The sequence below is a fragment of the Rhinolophus sinicus genome, chromosome 12 (assembly GCF_057876585.1).
Source record: "Rhinolophus sinicus isolate RSI-liver-muscle chromosome 12, RSI-T2T, whole genome shotgun sequence".
Classification (NCBI taxonomy): domain Eukaryota; kingdom Metazoa; phylum Chordata; class Mammalia; order Chiroptera; family Rhinolophidae; genus Rhinolophus; species Rhinolophus sinicus.
The window spans coordinates 21,880,715-21,899,312 of NC_142512.1; the positions used below are offsets into that span (position 1 = coordinate 21,880,715).

At 46.1% G+C, this 18,598-nt stretch overlaps 1 protein-coding gene across 2 annotated transcripts in view; it reads left to right on the forward strand.

The window, feature by feature from the left end:
• The first annotated feature begins 2,124 nt into the window (after positions 1-2,124).
• The window catches only part of LYRM9 (LYR motif containing 9), a 34,603-nt gene continuing 18,129 nt past the window's right edge, over positions 2,125-18,598 (forward strand). Inside the window, exons 1-3 of one of the 2 annotated variants that reach the window (XM_019731383.3) lie at positions 2,125-2,210; positions 16,398-16,541; positions 18,186-18,278. In XM_019731383.3, coding sequence (XP_019586942.1) covers positions 16,416-16,541; positions 18,186-18,278 — 219 coding nt within the window. In that variant the 5' untranslated portion in view covers positions 2,125-2,210; positions 16,398-16,415. Of the gene's footprint in view, positions 2,211-2,231; positions 2,589-16,397; positions 16,542-18,185; positions 18,279-18,598 lie in introns of those variants that run through there. The other variant, XM_019731384.3, reaches the window with a different exon arrangement.

An 18,598-nucleotide genomic window follows, 5' to 3' on the forward strand; every position in this document is an offset into this window, starting at 1 on the left:
TGAGACAATAACCTGATTTAATCAGGGATGCAAATGTGTCATTTCTCTTTAAAATCTAAAAACAGGTTTAAACTGGAAGAAGTATCAAAACTTGTATCTTTTCCTACAAATATTGGTTACAAACCTACAGTTGTCAGGTTAAATGATATAATGTCACAAATCAAGAGAATGTGGTGATGTATTTCTTAGGAAAGTCGATAAACTCCCTGTGAGAATATGTCCCCTGTACAGCCAACTCTTGGGTGACAAATACTTCAAGTAAAGTTTTTAATTCCATTTATCTGTAAATATCTTGTATTGTCTGAGATGAGGGTATTCAACTGCTAAAATTTCAGCATAAAGGAAAATGACATAGTAGTAAGAAAGGTTGGGTTTTCATTAGATTATGAGCCTCGTGTCATTTTAGGGACTGTTTGGACTGATAAGAATTCTTTAGTTTTACTACTGAGGTTGTAAGAACCTAAAGTTAATGTCAACTTCAAGGTATTATAATCCAATTATTTAAAATATTTAGGTTACCATTATGACTTGGAAAAAAAATTGGAAATTGTTGTCCAAGCCTATCCCACTTTGGGTTAATTTTTTTCTTTGGTGTTTGTAAGGAATTGTCTCAAGACAGAAGAGGCACAAGTGATTCTGAAGGTGCCGTCTCTCCGAGGTAGAGTGAACAGCTTGCATCTTGAATATTTTATGAGATCTAGGTATTAAAACAATGTTTCTGATGCAGGAACACAGCAATCTAGGAACAAAAGGGAGATGGGGCCAAAGAACGGACTGTGAAATTTCTTCAAAATAATAGGTGATCCTAAGGCTGAAAACAGGAATGGATGGTGATACTGCAGAGTGTTTCTAATAAGGGTTTTAAGAGCTTAATGACTTATTGATTGAATCTGCACTAATGATGTGACCCTGAATATGCATGTATAAATAAGAGGGCTGAGTTATGAGGGTTCATTTGTATCTTTCAGATATATTTGGTCTAAATTTACATATTAAAAATAAATTGAAAGGTTGAGGCAATTATCTGTATATTTCAGGGGTTGGACCCCTCCCCCCTGATTTGGAGCAAGGCTAGTATGTAAGGTGAAGAAGTAAAACAAAAAAGGGAGAGAAAACTCTACAGGGAGTTAAGAAAAAACAAAAGGGAGAAAAGACTGAAAACCACTTCTGTTAAGAAATATCCTCCACTTCTCTTATCCTAAAAGGAGAAAAATAGATTAACAGGTGCCACAAGGAAGCAATGATTTTCCTTGAAAAAAAAAGAAGGAAAAGAAAAAAGAAGAAAAAAAAGTTGTCCTGTTAAATCAGCTACACATGGAGTCTGTCTGTGTAAGGAAATCAGCCTTTTCATTACAAATAGATTTTAAAAGCCTTAGAGAAGAGAGACGTGAACAGAAGCAATATTATCCACTAACAACCTAACTCCCTTTTAGACATCAGCTGAGAGAAGATCAGCAGCATCATTGAACACGGGGTTTGTCTGAAGATAAAGACTCATCTTTATTTCTTTCAGGACATAAAACTTGTATTTAAATCAATTCAGAGAAGCACTTTAGCTTTAAACATGAGAGAGTGGGGAGAGCCTATTTAATAAAATAGCATTATTTCATTTTCAAAGAATGATACTGGCAGTAGCTCTGAGTTTAAATTCTTCATTCTTCTCTTCAATTATAATTATAGATGGGTCTGAAAGGAAGCGTGCCTATTACTGTCATATTTATTCTTTTGACAGGTGTTATGGGGCTGTAATTTGATGAAATGACTCAAAACGCAGATTCCAATCCAAATATAATTCCTGTCATCAGCACGAGTGGCTTAGGAAAAGTCCTCTAGCAAGCTTTTCGTTGATCTTGAACCCCCCTAATATTTTAGCAGCAATCCATGTTCTGCTAAATATGGGGGACAGCCTGCCTTCGGGGCTTATTTCCAAGGTAGCAACAGCCAGAAGGACGAGTGGATGTTTATGGTAAAGAAGGCTGTTAGTGGGACAGCTTTCTTTTTCAACAGGGTGGGTCCGATCAGGGAAGGGGCACCCGGTAGGTATCGCATGTTGGGTTCCCTTATAAACAGACCCCGAGTCCCGCGTGTGGCCGACAGAGGGCGCTCCGCCCACAGTAGCCAGGCGGAGGCGGGGCTGCGCAGGTCTGGGGGCGCAGGCGCACTCGCGGCCCCGCGGCCGCCGCGTCCCGAGTTGAAGTTCCCCAGTGGAGGTTGGTGAGCCGAGCGGCGCAGGCGGAGGGCGGGGGCGCGGGCTGGCGCGGCCAGGAGCCGCTGGGGCGGCGGGACGAACTGGGGATGTGAGGCATTGGGCGTAGTCGGCTTTGCGTGGCCGGTGGAAAACCTAGCGGCGACCCGCGCCGTGCCCCTTTCCTCCTGGCCGCCCTCGTGCCCCTGGGGAGCCAGGTGCCCCGGAGCGCGGCTCCAGGATGCCCCAGGCCTGTAGGCCTCGCCGGGAAGGCTGGGAGGAGCGGAGAAGGCCCCAGGACGCCGGGAGGGACGTGCGGGCCACGGGCAACCCAGGAGCCTCTGAGAAGCCCGGCAGCGGGGCCCACTAGTGAAATGTTCGTTGTCTGGCACGTACCTTTGAGGTCAGCTTCAGTTTGCCCATTTTAAAAAGTAAAAGGGGCCCCTGCACGGTCCATCTGTCCCGAGCACGCTGTGAGCGCAGTTACCTGGAGTAACCTTCACGTTTTGATTCATGCGTCTGAATAACACGATCAAGTCACTCCGTGGCTGAAACCCTTTAGGCCTTAAGCCTAATCTTTTGTTTACTTTTACATAACGTACAATTCACAGATTTAAAACGCATAATTTAATGTCTTTAGTATATTCAGAGTTGAGCATCATTCATCACCATAATGTTAGAACATTTTCATTACCCCCCAAAGAAAGCCCTCCTGTAGCTGTCACCACCCCAGTCTCCCATTCCCCTCAGCCCTAGCAAGTGCTAATCCGTTTTGTGTCTATAGATTTGCCTATTCTGCACATTTCGCATAACTGGAATCATACAATATTGGGTCCTTTGTGACGAGCTTCTGTTACTTAGAATGTTCTCAAGGTTGACCCATGTTGTAGCATGTATGAGTAGTTCATTTCTTTTTATAATAATTACAAAATAATATTCAATTGTATGAAGGTACCATGTTTCATTTATCCATTCATCAGTTGATGGACCTTAGGATTAATTTTTTTAAGATTTTATTGGGGAACAGTGTGTACTTCCAGGGCTTTTTCCAAGTCAAGTTGTTGTCCTTTCAATGTTAGTTGTGAAGGGCGCAGCTCAGCTCCAGGTCCAGTTGCCGTTGCTAGTTGCAGGGGGCAAGGGCGCAGCCCACCATCCCTTGCTGGAGGCCAGCCAGCAACCTTGTGGTTGAGAGCCCACTGGCCCATGTGGGAATCTAACCGGCAGCCTTCCGTGTTAGGAGCACGGAGCTCCAACCGCCTGAACCACCGGGCCGGCCCCCTTAGGATTAATCTTAACTCCTCACCACCTACCAGGCCCTTCTGGATCTGACCTCACCTTCCTGGCCAGTATCTTCTTTGCTCTTGCCTGCCCTCCCTTCCTCTTTGGGCTCCTGTGGGCCTGGCAGTCCCTTTCTCCCTTACGCGTTCATGCAGGCTGAAGGCTGCACTCTCTGCCTTCACCATCCCTCCATCTTCACCTTCACCCAGCCAAATCCGACTCATCCTTCAGATCTCAGATTAATTGTCCCTTTTTCAGGGAAACTTCTCTGACTCTTGACTGGGTGAGGGACCCCGTGAGCCAGTCTCTTAAGGAAGTGAATTCCACTTTGTAGTATTTAGTTATAATTGAATGATTGGTTTTCACCGTCTCTTATTAATGTGTAAGTCCAGAGGGTCAGGGGCTGTCTTGTTTGTTTCTGTATCTTCAGCAACTAACACCTTGTTGGTGCTGAATGACACACACACATATGCTTACTATGTGTCAGGCACTGTACTATACTAGGAATACAGCTACGAACAAGATAAACTCCCTGCTCTTATGGAGCTTACATTCCAATGGGGGAATACAAATAGAAACAAATGTAATTCAGGTGCTGAAGAGTGTCATGAAAACATTTAGAAGGGACTATGCAAGGTGTGACGATTAAGTTCATGAACTTGTTGCAACGATATTACTAACCTTTTTTGATATCAGAGGGATTATTCATTACGAATTTGTACCAAGTTTAAACAGTTAACCAAGTTGACTATTTGGAAGTGCTGAAAAGGCTGCATGAAAAAATTAGATGACCTGAACTTTTCACCAACAATTCATGGCTCTTGCATCACGACAATGCACCAGCTCACACGGCACTGTCCGTGAGGGAGTTCTGAGCCAGTAAACAAATGACTGTATTGGAACGGCCTCACTACTCACCTGATCTGGCCCCCAGTGACTTCTTTCTTTACCAGAAGATAAAGGAAATATTGAAAGGAAGACATTTTGATGACATTCAGGACGTTAAGGGTAATACGACGACAGCTCTGATGGCCATTCCAGAAAAAGAGTTCCAAAATTTCTTTCAAGGGTGGACTAGGCGCTGTGTCAGTGCATAGCTTCCCAGGGGGAGTACTTCAAAGGTGACCATAGTGATATTCAGCAATGAGGTAGGTAGCACTTTTTCTAGGATGAGTTCTCGAACTTAATTGTCAGACCTCATAGTGTGATCAAGGAAAGCCTCTTGAGTGAGACCTGGACCATATGGGCACCCTGCAGAGTGGTTATGTATGCGAGGGCCAGCAAGGAGGCCAGAGGGAGGGGAAAGGAGGAAGAAAAGGAAAAACCAGGTACTTTCAGCTCAAGGGTCCTCTCAGACAAGCCCTGGGTATGTGTAGAAAGAGCTTGAGATAGGAAGGCAGAGACCTGGGTACAAAGCCCAGCTGTGGCTCTCACCTAGTTCTGTGAGCCTCAGTTTTTTTCCTCTGTAAAGTGAGACTAAAAGGGGTGTAGATTAAGCAGTCCCTATAAAGTACCCAGCCCAGTGTTTGACACCTGGTAGGTATACAATATATTAGTTCTCTTCTTTTGCCCTCAAACCAGGCTGGTGTGTTGTGGCCCGTGGTGGGAGGCCATTGGCACAAAGCAGTCTGATATGACAATGATTCAGTCAGGTTGCTGATTGCTGTGCTCTGAGACAAACCTGTTTGCCTTTTGCACGATTTTTCGTTTGCTTTGTCTAGGATAGCTCACCAGGTTCCCGTGAGGCTTGTAAAGGCTCGGGGCAGTTTGGGCTGACGGATGTGATGTTCAGGGTGATTCCTTAGCCTTTGAGGTAGCAGGTGTGGTAGGAAGAGCTGAGGATTCAGAACCACAGGGCCCGAGTTTGAGATGTGGCTCTGCCACTTGTTGGCTTCGTGACTTCAGAACAGTCACTTGCCTCCTGGCTTTAGTTTCCTCTCCCGTAAAAGGGAATCAATCAACACCCATTTATTGAGCTTCTGTTATGTTTTGGGCACTGTTGCTTGTGGAGGGGTGTCTAATACAACATAGTCTCTGGCTTCCAAAAGCTTATAGTCAGCAAGGAACACAGATAGCCAGGTAGAGTAGGAAAGGGTAAGATGTTCAAGCGCCTAATATGTGCCAGCCCCTTATGTTAGCTTGCTCGATCTTTGCAACCCCCCCTCCACCCCATGAGGTACATATTCTGTTCTCCAGTTTACAGAGGAGGAGGTGGAAGTCCAGAGAAGTCAAGCAAGTTGCCCAGGATCACACAGCTAGTAAATGGCAGAGGTAGACTCCTAAACCAGTTGTGTGTCTTCAAAACCTGCTCTATGCTCTTCCATCACATTGTTACATAAATGATTATAGCACAGAGTGATGACCCATTACAGCATGGGGTGAAAGCCTGGAGGAGGTGGCCTAGGAGCTGGATCTTTAAGGATAAAGAGGAATTCTTAAAAGACTGGATGAAGAAATTTTTCCAGTTTGCTTTGTCTAGGATAGCTCATGTATCCTACGGTGGAGTATTACTGTGCCATAAAAAAGAGTGACATCTTATCATCTGCAGCAACATGGATGGACCTAGCGGATATAATGCTAAGTGAAATAAGTCACACTGAGAAAGGCAAATACCATATGATCTCACTCACATGTGGAATCGAAACAACAGAAGAAATGAACAAACAAAACAGAAATAGACTCATAGCTATAGAGAACAAACTGATGATTGCTAGATGGGAGTGGGGTTGGGGGGTGAGCGAAAAAGGTGAAGGGATGAGGGAGTACAAATTGGAGTCACAAAATAGTCACGGGGATGTGGAATACAGTCTGGGGAATATAGTCAAGAATGTAAAAACTATGTATGGGTCAGATGGGTACTGGACTTATCGCGGGCATCACTTCATAGAGTATATAAATGCTAGCTACTGTGCTGTACACCTGAAACTAATATAAAATAATATTTACTGTCAACTAATCAAAAAATACTGGGGTGCCAAAAATGTATACATATGACTTGTATTCATCTTTTGTTATTGGTATATGTTGAATATTACATTTTTAATACAATTTTTTTCCTTTCTTAAAACGTGTATATATTTTTTGGGCACCTTCTGTATATATATATATATATAGTCATGGGATGTAAAGCAAAAACAAGGAATTCTTGAGGTTGGTAAAGAATTCAAGGTCGGAGAAGGAGAGGTGCTGAAAAGCACAGCGCATTTCAGAGGTGCTGTTAACAGTAACAGTGAACAGTCAGCACATGGGATGTGCCAGGCGTGATGCTACGTGGTTGAGGGGCATGATTGAATCCTCAGAATGATTTTATGTAGGAAATACTGTTAGTGGCTCCGGTGACAGATGTGTAACAAACTCTGAGATGGAAGTGAAGAGACTTGCCCAGGGTCCCACAACTGGCAAGTAACGCAGCCCGGGTTTGAACCCAGACTGTCCGACCCTAAAGTCCATGAACTTAACATCCACGTTCAGAGTGTGGCTAAAATACAGGAAGGGTGAGAAGGACGGCAGGAGATGAGTTTGATGACAGAAGTTGGAACCAGATTTTGGAAGGCCATGGGTAAAGAATACTCCACAGAGGTTTTGGAGAAGGAGGGGGGACAGGGTATGTTTTTAAGAAAGTGTCCTTGGGTGGCAATGTGGGGGTTGGACTGGGAGGAGAGAGGCTGGTTGGGAAGCATTGGGGTAGTCTGAAGGAGGCGTTGTTACAAAGCTGAGCACCAAGATAGTGCCCAGGGGGTGTAGAGGGGTACGGGGAGGTAGTGGAGGGGTGAGGACTTTAGCGGAGTGTCTTGAGAGCATTGACAGTGTAGGAGAGGGACTAGAGGAGTGAGGATTGCTGCCCCTTTTCTAGCTTGGGAGAATGTGCATGGACAAACTGGAGCCCCAGAAGTGGGGGCAGCAGAACCACTTTGATCCTATATCGTGACTTTTCCCATCCAGGAGAATAATTGCACATTTAAACAATGGCCTGTGCAGGCTTAATTTTTAGCTTGTATCAGTGCTCAATAGGGTATAATTTCTGGTTGTTTTCTCTAGTTCCATTCTCTTTTTACACTCCCTTCCTTCCTTCCAATATATAATATTTTCCCACTTATTTTTAGGTGCCCTATGTCAGGGTGCAGGTTAGGGAAGGAGACAGTGGGGTTAAATGGGGCTGTAGGCCTGTTTCTTAGCATCTGTGCCAGTGATACCACTTGGCTCCCAGGAAATCCCTCTGTGGCTTTATTTTCCCTGTTTACCTTTATTCTGTCCTGTTTTCTTTTGGGTTTCCTAAGAGCCTTTTTAGCAAACCCTCAGTTGCCCCTTTCTTTTGTCTGTGTAATTGACTCAACCCATTGCCTTCTTTCATCTTCATGCAGGGGGAACCCAGGTGTCCTTGGGTTTCTAAAAAGCCTGAAGAAAGGTTTTATGGTGAAGGTTGAAAAACTAAGTACTGAATAATAGAACAATCAAGTGCTTTCATGAATGCTTGGACCTGGTCCTGAACAAGCTGGGGCGGGGGGAGTTCTCTGCGAGGTCCTTAGCCTGAAATGGCCAGCCTTTTGTGGATGGCTCAGATACGGACATAGCAGGTGGTATTAGAAGCAGGTAATGGCATGGGCTTTGGGATCAAATAGACCTGACCCTGTACTAGCTGTATGGCCTCTGGCAAGTTACTTAACCTCTCAGAGCCTCAGTTTCATTTATAAAATGGGGCTAATGATATGAACCCCATAAGATTGTTGTGAGGATACATGAGATAACACAGGTAAAGCTTTCAACACCTACCTGGCACACGGTAGCTAGTAAGACGTACCATCAGCTTTGCAGAAGACTTGGCATAGGACTGCTCGCTAACATGTCAGGCCTTTTACCTCTGTCGTCCCAGGGCCACGTCCAGAGCCACGCACATGCTAGATGCTCTGAATGGCATTGGATGGGTGACCGACACAGCCTGCTAGGGCTCCTCTCTCTCTCTTTGTACCCCATTTGTACCTGGTACGTGGTTGTTTCTGTGCTTTTGTTGTGCTGAACTGAGTTGAGTTGGATAACAGACAAGACCAGGCATCCCAGAGATTGTGGCAGATTGTGACTCTGGACTGAACTAATAAAATACAAGATGGGGAAACAGACTTAAGAATTGTACATGGAAAACAAAAAAGAATAGCTCACGGAAAACAAAAGAACGGTTCATGGAAAAAAGGTGCCTTTGAGTTGACTGCCAGGGCCACGGAAGGGCCCAAACAGAGAATGCAGTCTGAGTTGCATTCCTTAAATTCTCAGGTAGAGGAGAGGTGAGATTACCACCTGAGCTCATGGGGCGGGTCAGAACGCAAGCAAACTGGTTTTCAGCGTGAGATTGGTAATGAGGTTGTGTGTGTGTGTGTGTCCAGAGGAAGGTGAGAGGGTGGGAGAAGTGGGGAGATGACAGCACCTTCAGGATGGTTATCAGGGAAAAGAAATGACTGAGGGCCTGGGGTAATTGGAATAACGAAGGACTGGACTTGGGGGAAGGTTCACAGAGACTTTAGCCCCACAGGACAGAGCTGAGACCAATAAGTAGAATTTTACAGAGCAGATTTTAGCTCAGAAACAAAAGGGTTTTCTGACAGCTCGGGCTGCCAGAGAGAGGGAGAAGAGATTTGTTTTACCCTAGAGGGGAGAAGGTGGCTTTCAGCTCTTCAGAGTTCTGCTTTCGGAAGATTGCCCACTTTGGACTGTTTTTCTGTCCCTTGAGTTAACGCCTTTTACTGAGGGCCAACGATGAGCCACGCCGTGCCGCCTCAGGGGTTTTTATAACTTTCTGCCTCATGAAAGGCTACAGGATAAATAACCAGAACTCAGTTCTGATTCAGGAAAAAGCTAAATAAATTTCACCTGGTCAAAACAAAAAAAAGGGTTTTTTCCTTCCTGATGTATTCAGAGCTCACCGAATCGATGAAACCCACAAACCTCTGCCCCAGCCTGTTTGTAGCAGAGGCGTCCTTCGGCAGGCCGTTCTGATTTTGGATAGAAGCATTAAAAAGGCATCATACCACACTGCGTTCTCTTTTGCTACTTTTCCAGGGGTGGAGCAGGGCCGGGGAGAGGGGCCTCCTGTTTAGTGCGCTGCTGCCATGAAACACGTCTGTGTGCTCTCGTTCAATTCTCACGGCAGTCCTGCCATGACGTGGGCCCCATGTGCTCGCACTATTCTCCTCAGTCTTCAAGGTACAGGAAAGTGGCCTGAAAGTTGTTGGGGCAAAGGAGGATTCCATTGGAGCCCCTCTATTGAGTGACCCCTGTGTGCCAGGCACTACGGGGGAAACAAAGTGACAGAGGGGACAGAGCCAGGAAGAGGGTAGAGTGCACGCGGGATTTGGTTACAGGTGGTGGTTGACTGCGCAAAGCCTTGAACACCACGCCTCTTCCCACATGCAACGTGGGACCACACTCAGGCATATGCAGACCGATGGCCCTAGACTTTGTTCTGTAGGCGCCATTGAAGGATATCAAGCAAGGGACTGAAAGATGAGAGTTTTGTTTTTAGAGGCCCCTTCTGGCCAAGCACAGGGAAGGATTGAAAAGGAGACATGTCAGAAGGGTGTTGGATCAATCCAGGCGAGCAGCTCTGAGAGCCTAACAGAGCCTTGGAAAAGAAAAGGCCTAGCTTGTCTCTAATGCGTTCCTTGTGGCTAGGAGAGATAGAGCACTGGTGACAGTCTCCGCAGGCCAAACTCAATGGGAAGACGTCATCCCTTAAAAAGAAATTGGGATGGGGAAGCTGTTAGGAAGAACCACAAATGTCAACCACAGGATGAGTACGCATCCATTTGGAGGATGGGGCTAGTTTCAGGCGGTATCCACCATGGCTTTTGGAACCAGACTTCCTGGGCAGAAATCCTGGCTTCTGCACTCACAGCTATGTGACCTTGGACAAATTTCCTACTTTCTTTTTGCCTCTCTTTTTTCTTTTCTTTATTGGTAAAGGGGGAGCATAATGGTATCCTCTTGTAGCGTCAGTGTGAGGATTAAAATTAGTTCATTTATGTGCATTGGTTAGGACCTATCCCGTGATAACTACTCAGTAAGGCAGCTGTAGTAGTAATTGTTCGTGATTATTGTTGTTGTTAGTAAAGGAACTATATGTAGGTGGCGTGTCAGTGTACCTGGCAGGTAGAGGAGTGATGTGGGATGAATCTGTGGCAGGTGAAAAGGCTTTAGGCGTTGGTATTGGCTTTTATCCATTCAGTAATGGGAATGCTCCGGAAGGATTTGTCTAAAATAACTTTTTGTTATGAAAATTTTCAAACTACATAGAAGTTGAAATGACAGCACAGTGCCCACCCTCATACCTGCCATCTAAAAACAGTCTTAACATTTTGCTTTATCTTTCTTGCCGTCTCCTCCCTTGCTGCATTGTCTTCTGCTGAACCATTTGAAAGTCAGTTGCAGACGTGGTGACACATCACCTCTAAATGATTCCACTCGCATCTCCTAAGGATAAGGACATTCTCCCACGTAAACCACAACATCGTTATTATACCTGAGAAAATTAATAGTTAATAGCACACGCTATCATGTCATGTCCAGCTGTGGGAAGATTTTCAGTTGGGAGTTAGAGAAAGTGCTGTGACTGCCGTGTGGAAGGTGGCTGGGAGGGGGCTGAGGGCAGGTAAATAACTTTCCAGTAATCCAGGTGAGAGGTGATAAAGCCTGAACTAAAGGTGCGGTGATGAGGGCTGAGCATGGTGGCAGGGGCGCTGGGTCAGTGAGGGCTTCCTGGAGGCGGTACCAGACCTCAGGACAGAGTGTTGAAGAATCAGGAGCTACAGGAAACGGGTATTGCGGGAAGGAGTGGGAAGATTCGCTCCACACATGGATATTGAACATCTACTGGGATGGATAAGTTTACGTGTCAACTTGACCGGGCCATGGTGCCCAGATATTTTGCCAAACCTTATTTTGGATGTGTCTGTGAGGGTATTTTTGGATGAGATTAACATTTAAATCAGGAGACAGAGTGAAGCAGATTGGCCTCCCCAACGTGGGTGGTCCTCATCCAAGCACTTGACTTGAAGGCCTGAATAGAACAATAGACTACTCTCCTCTGAGCGAGAGAATTCTCCTGCCTGATGGCCTCAAACGGAGAGCTGGCCTCAAACGGAGCATCAGCTCTTCAGATTTTGAATGTCTTTCTTCCTATATGTCTATTTATGTATGTATGTATGTATCTGTCTGTCTGTCTGTCTGTCTGTCTGTCTGTCTGTCTACCAGTCATTGGTTTTGTCTCTGGAGAATCCTAACACATCTGCTATTTGCCTGGCATTCTGTCATAGCAGGTGAACATGACACAGGCGGTCATGGAGTGTGCCGCTTGGAGCTCAGTTTACCTTGGCGGTGAGTAGCGAGAGATGTGCTGAGGGGTGGGCAGGGGCCAGAACAAGAGGGCCTTGGAGGCCATGGAAGGGAGTATGGATTCTGTTCTGGAGACCAGTACTTTCCAAATTTCAGAACCACGTTCCTGATTTTTGTCATATCCACATTTCAACTGCCTTCTTATTTACTTGATACATTTTTAAAAAATCAGTTTTATGTCATTCATTTTTAAAACTGTTTTAAGCCACAATACCTATGAAACTGGGATTTTTTTTTCTCATTATACATGAAACTGAATATAAAATCATTACAATAAAAAGATGTTGGTCCATACACTGCTTAAAATAATGTCATATTTGCCCCACATTTTGGGAAAAGTTGTCATAAGTGATAGGGCGTAAGGGTGGATATTAGGTGTTATAGGTGGGAACATGACATGCTGAGAGTTATGTTTTGGAAAGATTCACTCTGGCTGATGGGTGGAGAATACATTGGAAGACAGGGAGACCCGCTGAAACTCTTGGAGTTGTCGTGCAAGTTATGGTAAGAGCCTTCACCAAGGACGTGCATTGGAAATAGAGAAGGGGGGACCGATTTGAGGGGCCATGAGAGGTAGAATTTGATAGGACAGCGAGACCATGGGGCATGGGCGTTCGGGGAGAAGGAGGAGTCTAGATTGGCTCTGTGATAATGTTGGTGTGGTTGCCTGGGAAGATGGCATTGCCTTCACAGAGGCAAGGAGCCCAGGTGGAAAGGCTCAGGGCAAGTCCAAAGAACAGGATGTGTGAGGCAAGTGCTCCCAAGGCCATAAGGTTGGACTAGAGTTTTAGCACTGATGTTGTGAGTTTCGTTGCCCCTTCCATAATAGCAAACCCACACTTCAAATTCAATTAAAGCATTTTTAGTTTAACTCTTCTGAGTGGACCCACACATGCATTCTCTGTTAGTTATTACTGAGAATGACTAAGAATTATAATTGAGCTGAAAATAATCTCCCGCCTATACTTGCCGGGTTGGTTTCTAAGTATTGCTTGGATTTTTAAGCAACGAAACAAAGTTGTGCTCTTTCCAAAGGTTAATTTTGAAGACTGCAGCTGGTAACCATCTGTCACACGACTAGCGTTTTACAGTATTTGATTAGCACTTTATATGGATTGGGGAAGCCTGCTAGTGGGGTCTGCCCATCAGGTCGGGGGCTTCCGGGGTATGTCGTCGGTGATGGCCCTCGAAGGTCTTTGCCCCCGTTGTGTGGGTTTCCCTCACTTTGTTGGACTGAAGCGTGGCCCGTCAGCCAGGCAGGTTGATGCTCGGGGCAGCAGGACTTGAGGGCCTGGCCCTGTCTGTACTCTTCCTTGGAGCTGGAACCATCAGAACTCATCGTGTGAGCAGAATTTGGGAGATTAAGATTTTTCGATCAGTTAGGACTCTTGGTTGCAAGTGACAAAACAACAAACCCAAGCTGCTTGGGTAAAGGGGACTAACTGGCTTGGGTCATTGAAAGGTCTAGGGGTGGGACTGCAGGGGTGGGACTGCCTTCAGGTGGATGGTTTTTAGGGCTCAAATGAATTCTTCAGACTTGGTTTTGCTGAAGTTCTTAGCTCCGCCTTCTGCTGTGCCCCCGTCTCAGGCTTCAAGAAAAGGCAAGATGGCTTCCCTAAGAGAGGATCAAGTCCTCTCAGCATCAGGTCTAGAGACAGAGAGCTGAGTCCTTTCCAGTCATTGCTGCAGAGGTGTTGAGATTCTCTCAGCTTCCATTGGTGTGCCCATCTGAACCAATCCCAGTGACCACATGGATGCAGGTCTCTGATTGGTCAAGCCCTGAGTGAAGCCCCCACCTAGATCTTGTGGGCTGAGACCTGGAGAGGATTGGATCACCAGTCTCACATGTAGGGCTGTTACTAGAAGGGAGGATGGATGGTGAGGGCAGACAACCACTTGCCCACCCCAGTGTCCAAACTAGAGCCTAGAGTACCAGGAACAATTGGCAAACATAACTGTGGAGACAGACATTTATTGTTGCCAGGAAGATAGAATGCTGGAAGTGGAATGAAGGAGCCTCTGACACCAGCTACTTAATGAGTTTCTTTTCTTAGTTTAAGGACCACTGATAGTTTTAGAATTTTAGAATTCTGGTTCTTTTTTGATGAGGAAAGAGTTGCCTTTCTTTCTTTCTCTCTCTTCTTTTTCTTTTCTTTTCTTCTTTTACTTTAAAACTAAGACCAGTCACTTAATCTTGGTCTTTTAGCTCCTTCATTTGGAGCATAGTGAGCTTCTCTGTCATAGAGGGAAAATCTGCAGAGAGGAGATAACAGATTCCATTCAGTCCGGTTGCACAAACAGGGCACAAAGCGCTGGGGCCTGGGCCAGGCTCCGCAGGCCTAGTAGCGGATGAATCCCCGGCAGTGTGGGAAGCACTGTAACAGCTCTATGAACAGGGTACTTCAGCCCCCCGAGGGAGGGACAGTCAGGAAGGGCTTCCCAGAGGAAGTGACACTGAGCTGGACCTGGTAGGATGAATGTGAGTCACTCACATGGAGAGGGAAAGGGAGCTCCCCACTAGGGGGCTGCATATACAAAGGCACCGAGAGGTCATATACTTGCAGGTGTGGGGGGTCTTGGAGAACTTCCGTGTGTCTGACTGTGGGATGAGCCCAGGACACGGAGTCAGTGTGGAGCAGACTGGGAAGTGACAGGCCGGAGGCAGGGGCGCCAGGTAAGATGCTATGGCAGAGGTCCAGGCAGGAGCCTACTGGGCAGTGAGCATAGAGAAGGAGACGGTTATGGGCTGCAAGTTACTTAACGGAAGCTTAACAAGTCCTTATGTTCTACCATTGGAAAAAAAATCTATACTCTTTTCTTTGTGAAATGTTGATAATTCTCTCTCTCTCTCTCTCTCTCTCTCTCTCTCTCTTTCTCTTTTAAATATCTACTGGGGAATATTGGGGAACAGTGTGTTTTTCCAGGACCCATCAGCTCCAAGTCAAGTCATTGTTTTCAATCTAGTTGTGGAGGGTGCAGCTCACTGGCCATGTGAGGATCGAACCCCTGACATTGGTGTTATGAACACTGCGCTCTAACCAACTGAGCCAACTGGCTGCTCCCAAAATCCGTACTCTTAATTAGAGTGTGCTGCTTTTAAAAAATAAGAGGCCAGATTAGAGTTGTGGGTTCTTTGGAAAAAGCCATTATTATACAGAGTTTAAAAATATGGGTTCTGCAGACCCAACAGTACATGCTGTATGATTCATTTTATGTAAAACTCAGGAAAATGCAAACTAATCTGTAGTGACAAAGCAGTGGTTGCTGTGGGAATGGGGAGTGGCTAGGGCAGGAGGGAGGGATTACAAAAAGACATGAGGAAACTTATGGGGTGATACAGATATTGACTCTTGATTATGATGATGGTTTCTTAGGTATATACTTGTACGTATGTCAAAAGTTATCGAATTGTACACCTTGGATATGTACAGTTGATTGTATGTTAACTACATATCAATAAGACTTTTTTTTTATTTTAATAAAAGGTGGACTCTGGAGCCTGTCTGGGTTCAAATCCCAGCTCTGTCCTCGGACCAGCTGTGTGACCTTGGGCAACTTGTCAGACCTCTCTGCTGATTGTTTTATTTTTTATTTTATTCTTTTTTATTTTATTGGGGAATATTGGGGAACAGTGTGTTTCTCCAGGACCCATCAGTCATTGTTCTTCAGTCTAGTTGTGGAGGGTGCAGCTCAGCTCCAAGTCCAGTTGCCGTTTTCAATCTTAGTTGCAGGGGGTGCAGCCCACCATCCCATGTGGGAATTGAACCGGCAACCCTGTTGTTCAGAGCTCACGCTCTAACCAAGTGAGCCATCCGGCCGCCCTCTCTGCTGATTGTTTTTTTAAATGTGTGCATTAATCACAAGTAAAGCCAACAGGACAGAACAAGCGCTCAGTATTACTCCTATGAGTATTTGTAACACACAGTAAAATGAAATCATGTGCCCAGGCCCTGGTACACCCCGACAACTCTGTAAGCAGCTGCTTCTTCATGCAGAGCCCTCTAGAATCGTGTTTCTCAATTTTTAATGTGCATCTGAATCTCCTGGGCATCTTGTTAAAAATGTAGGTTCTGTGTAGTAGGTCTGGGGTGGGGCCTGAGACTCTACATGTTAACCAGCTCTCAGGTGATGTGGATGCTGCTGGCCCAGGGCCACCCTGGGAGTAGTGAGGTTCAGACCTCTGGGCATCCTGCCCTCCATTGTTTGAGGTTAGCTGGTTTCTCAACAATTGCAATGGCGGGGTTTTCCTGCCAGTCTGCCCTACTCCACTTGTTAGTGACACCTCCTAAGCCACCACCTGAAGATGGCATCCAGAAAGAAGACACCATGATGAGGCTGCACATTGTGCCCTTGGTCCTGGAAGGCCTGCTCTGGGCTGAGACTTCTGCAGGACTAAATGCCCAGCCCGAGCTCAGGGTCTGGGTTCCGTATGGTGTGGTCTGTGGGGGTTCTGGCCTCTACGTTGCATCAGGCCTGCTTTACAGAGCGCTGGAACCTGGGGACCAGGGCTGAGTACTGGCTTGATGCCTTATAAGTGGTGCTCTGTGTTTTCCAGGAACAGACAGTCTTGCGGATGGCCCCACTACCGGGGGCAGAGCTGGTCCAGAAGCCTCTGCAGCTCTACCGATACCTGCTGCGCTGTTGCCGGCAGCTGCCCACCAAGGGCATCCAGGAGCATTACAAACATGCTATCAGGCAGGTGGGAGCAGGGTACACCACACCTGGGGCAGGTGGGGGGTGCTTTCTCTAATAGGAGGCCTATCATGGGGTCGGGAGCCAGGGGCAGGGGGCAGGGATGGTCTTTCAGGTGGTGGTGGTGGGGCCACATTTTGGTAAAAGCCACTGGAAGCCACTGCCGGGCAGCCCAGCTCCTCTGTCTGGTTTCTGTTTAGGAAGCAGAGTATGCAGCATCCAGCATCCGGTTCTGTGCCTGGATGTGAATAAGGCAGCTAAGGGGATAATTAAAATAGCGTGGGGTGCAACATCATTTTGACAGGCGTTTCTGCCAACAATGCGCACCTGAATTTAATTATGAGAAAATAGCAGGTAAACACAAACTGAGGGACCATCTACCACATAACTGGCCTGTACTCATCAGACATGTCAATGTCATGAAACACAAAGAAAGGCAGAAAAATTGCTCTGGTTTAATGGGGATTAAAGAGACGTGACTACTAAATGCAATGTGTGATCCCAGATTGGATCCTGGACCAGAAAAAGCAATTATTAGAAAGGACATGATTGGGAAAATTCATGAAATTGGAATATGGACTATAGATTAAATAATAGTATTGTATCAATGTTAAGTTTTCTGAATTTGATTACTGTGGTTAGTAAGAGAAAGCCCTTGTTGTTGGGAAATACACATTGGAGTGTTTAGAGGTTAAGGGCATGATGTCCTCCACTTTTCAGTGCTCCCCAAAATTTGATACAAACACATATAAAGAGAGAATGGTAAAGCCAGAGTGGCAAAATGTTAACAATTGTTGATTCTGAAGGGCATTCTTTTGTATTGTTCTTGAAATTATTTCCAAATAAAAAGTTAAAAACTAAAATTAATACAAACATAATGTGGAAAGTGGAAAAAGAAAACTAGTGGTAGCAGCAGAGGGCTGTGGAAACATGGAGAAGGGAGCAGCCGGCTGTGTGAGGGAGTCAGGGAGGGCTTCCTGGCAGTGAGCATTTGAGGTGCTCCTGAAGACGAGGATGAGGACGTGTGGGCCCGAGGGGACCGGTGCTTTGGAAGGGCCCTGCGTGCCACACCAGCGAACCTGAAGCTCACACTGTGAGCTTCTCAAGGGTGAACATCTGGACAAAAGCAAACAGCAGCCTGGGCTCTGCACTGGGCTTGGCTGGATCTCCCGAAGCCACCCCTGCTCCTTCCTTTTCTCCTTGGCTTTCCAGCCTGGGCCAGGAGAAGCCCTGTTCTTCCCAGTTGTGAGGCCGTGCAAAGGTCTCACCCTAGTGAAAGCACCTTCCTTTCACCCTAGTGAGAACAGAGAGAGGGAAATTTCCCTAAGGCCCCACTGCCTTATAACCTTTGGGCCTCGCTTGATTTGGGAGTCATTTGGGTACCAGTCTTCCTTTTCACAACTGTCCTGCTGGCAGGCGTATGGGCTATGAAGTTGAATAGACCAGGATTCAAATGCTGGCACCATTGCTTAATGGAAAGTTAGGGTTTCTGAGCCTCTGCTTCCTTATCTGTATGTGGGATCGTAACTCTATGGAAGCGTAAGAAATGCTGAGTATAAAGTGCCTGCAGTGTCCTGGCCTGTGACTGGTGCTCTGAAGCTGCCAGTCCTGTGAATTTGGTCGTCATCTTTTTTTATGCTTAAACTTTCAGAGTTTCCAGGTTCATTCAGATGAAGACAATCCTGAGAGAATCCAGCAGATTATTAAAAGAGCCATTGAAGATGCCGACTGGATCATGAACAAAGTAAGTGGTTGGCTGCCACCTCCACCTGTGAGCTGTAATCTCCGTGATGACCACTAGGGGACGTCTCTGCCCCGCAGTTCAGAACAAACCAGCTGTTCCCTCTCCTCCAGAAGCTGAAAGGGGATGGCATCTGCTGTTCTCGATTGCGTTTGTTTTCTGCAAGAAGTTAAGGTAGAGGAACACCCTTAAGCCTTAAAGTAAAATTTTTGCCTAACAATCTGAATAAACTGAGATGGGCAGCAGGAAGAATAAAACGGTCTTCCTAGAAGCAATAGTGACAAAGCTGGCAGCAGCCTTGTGATGCCTCAGAGAAGAGAGCT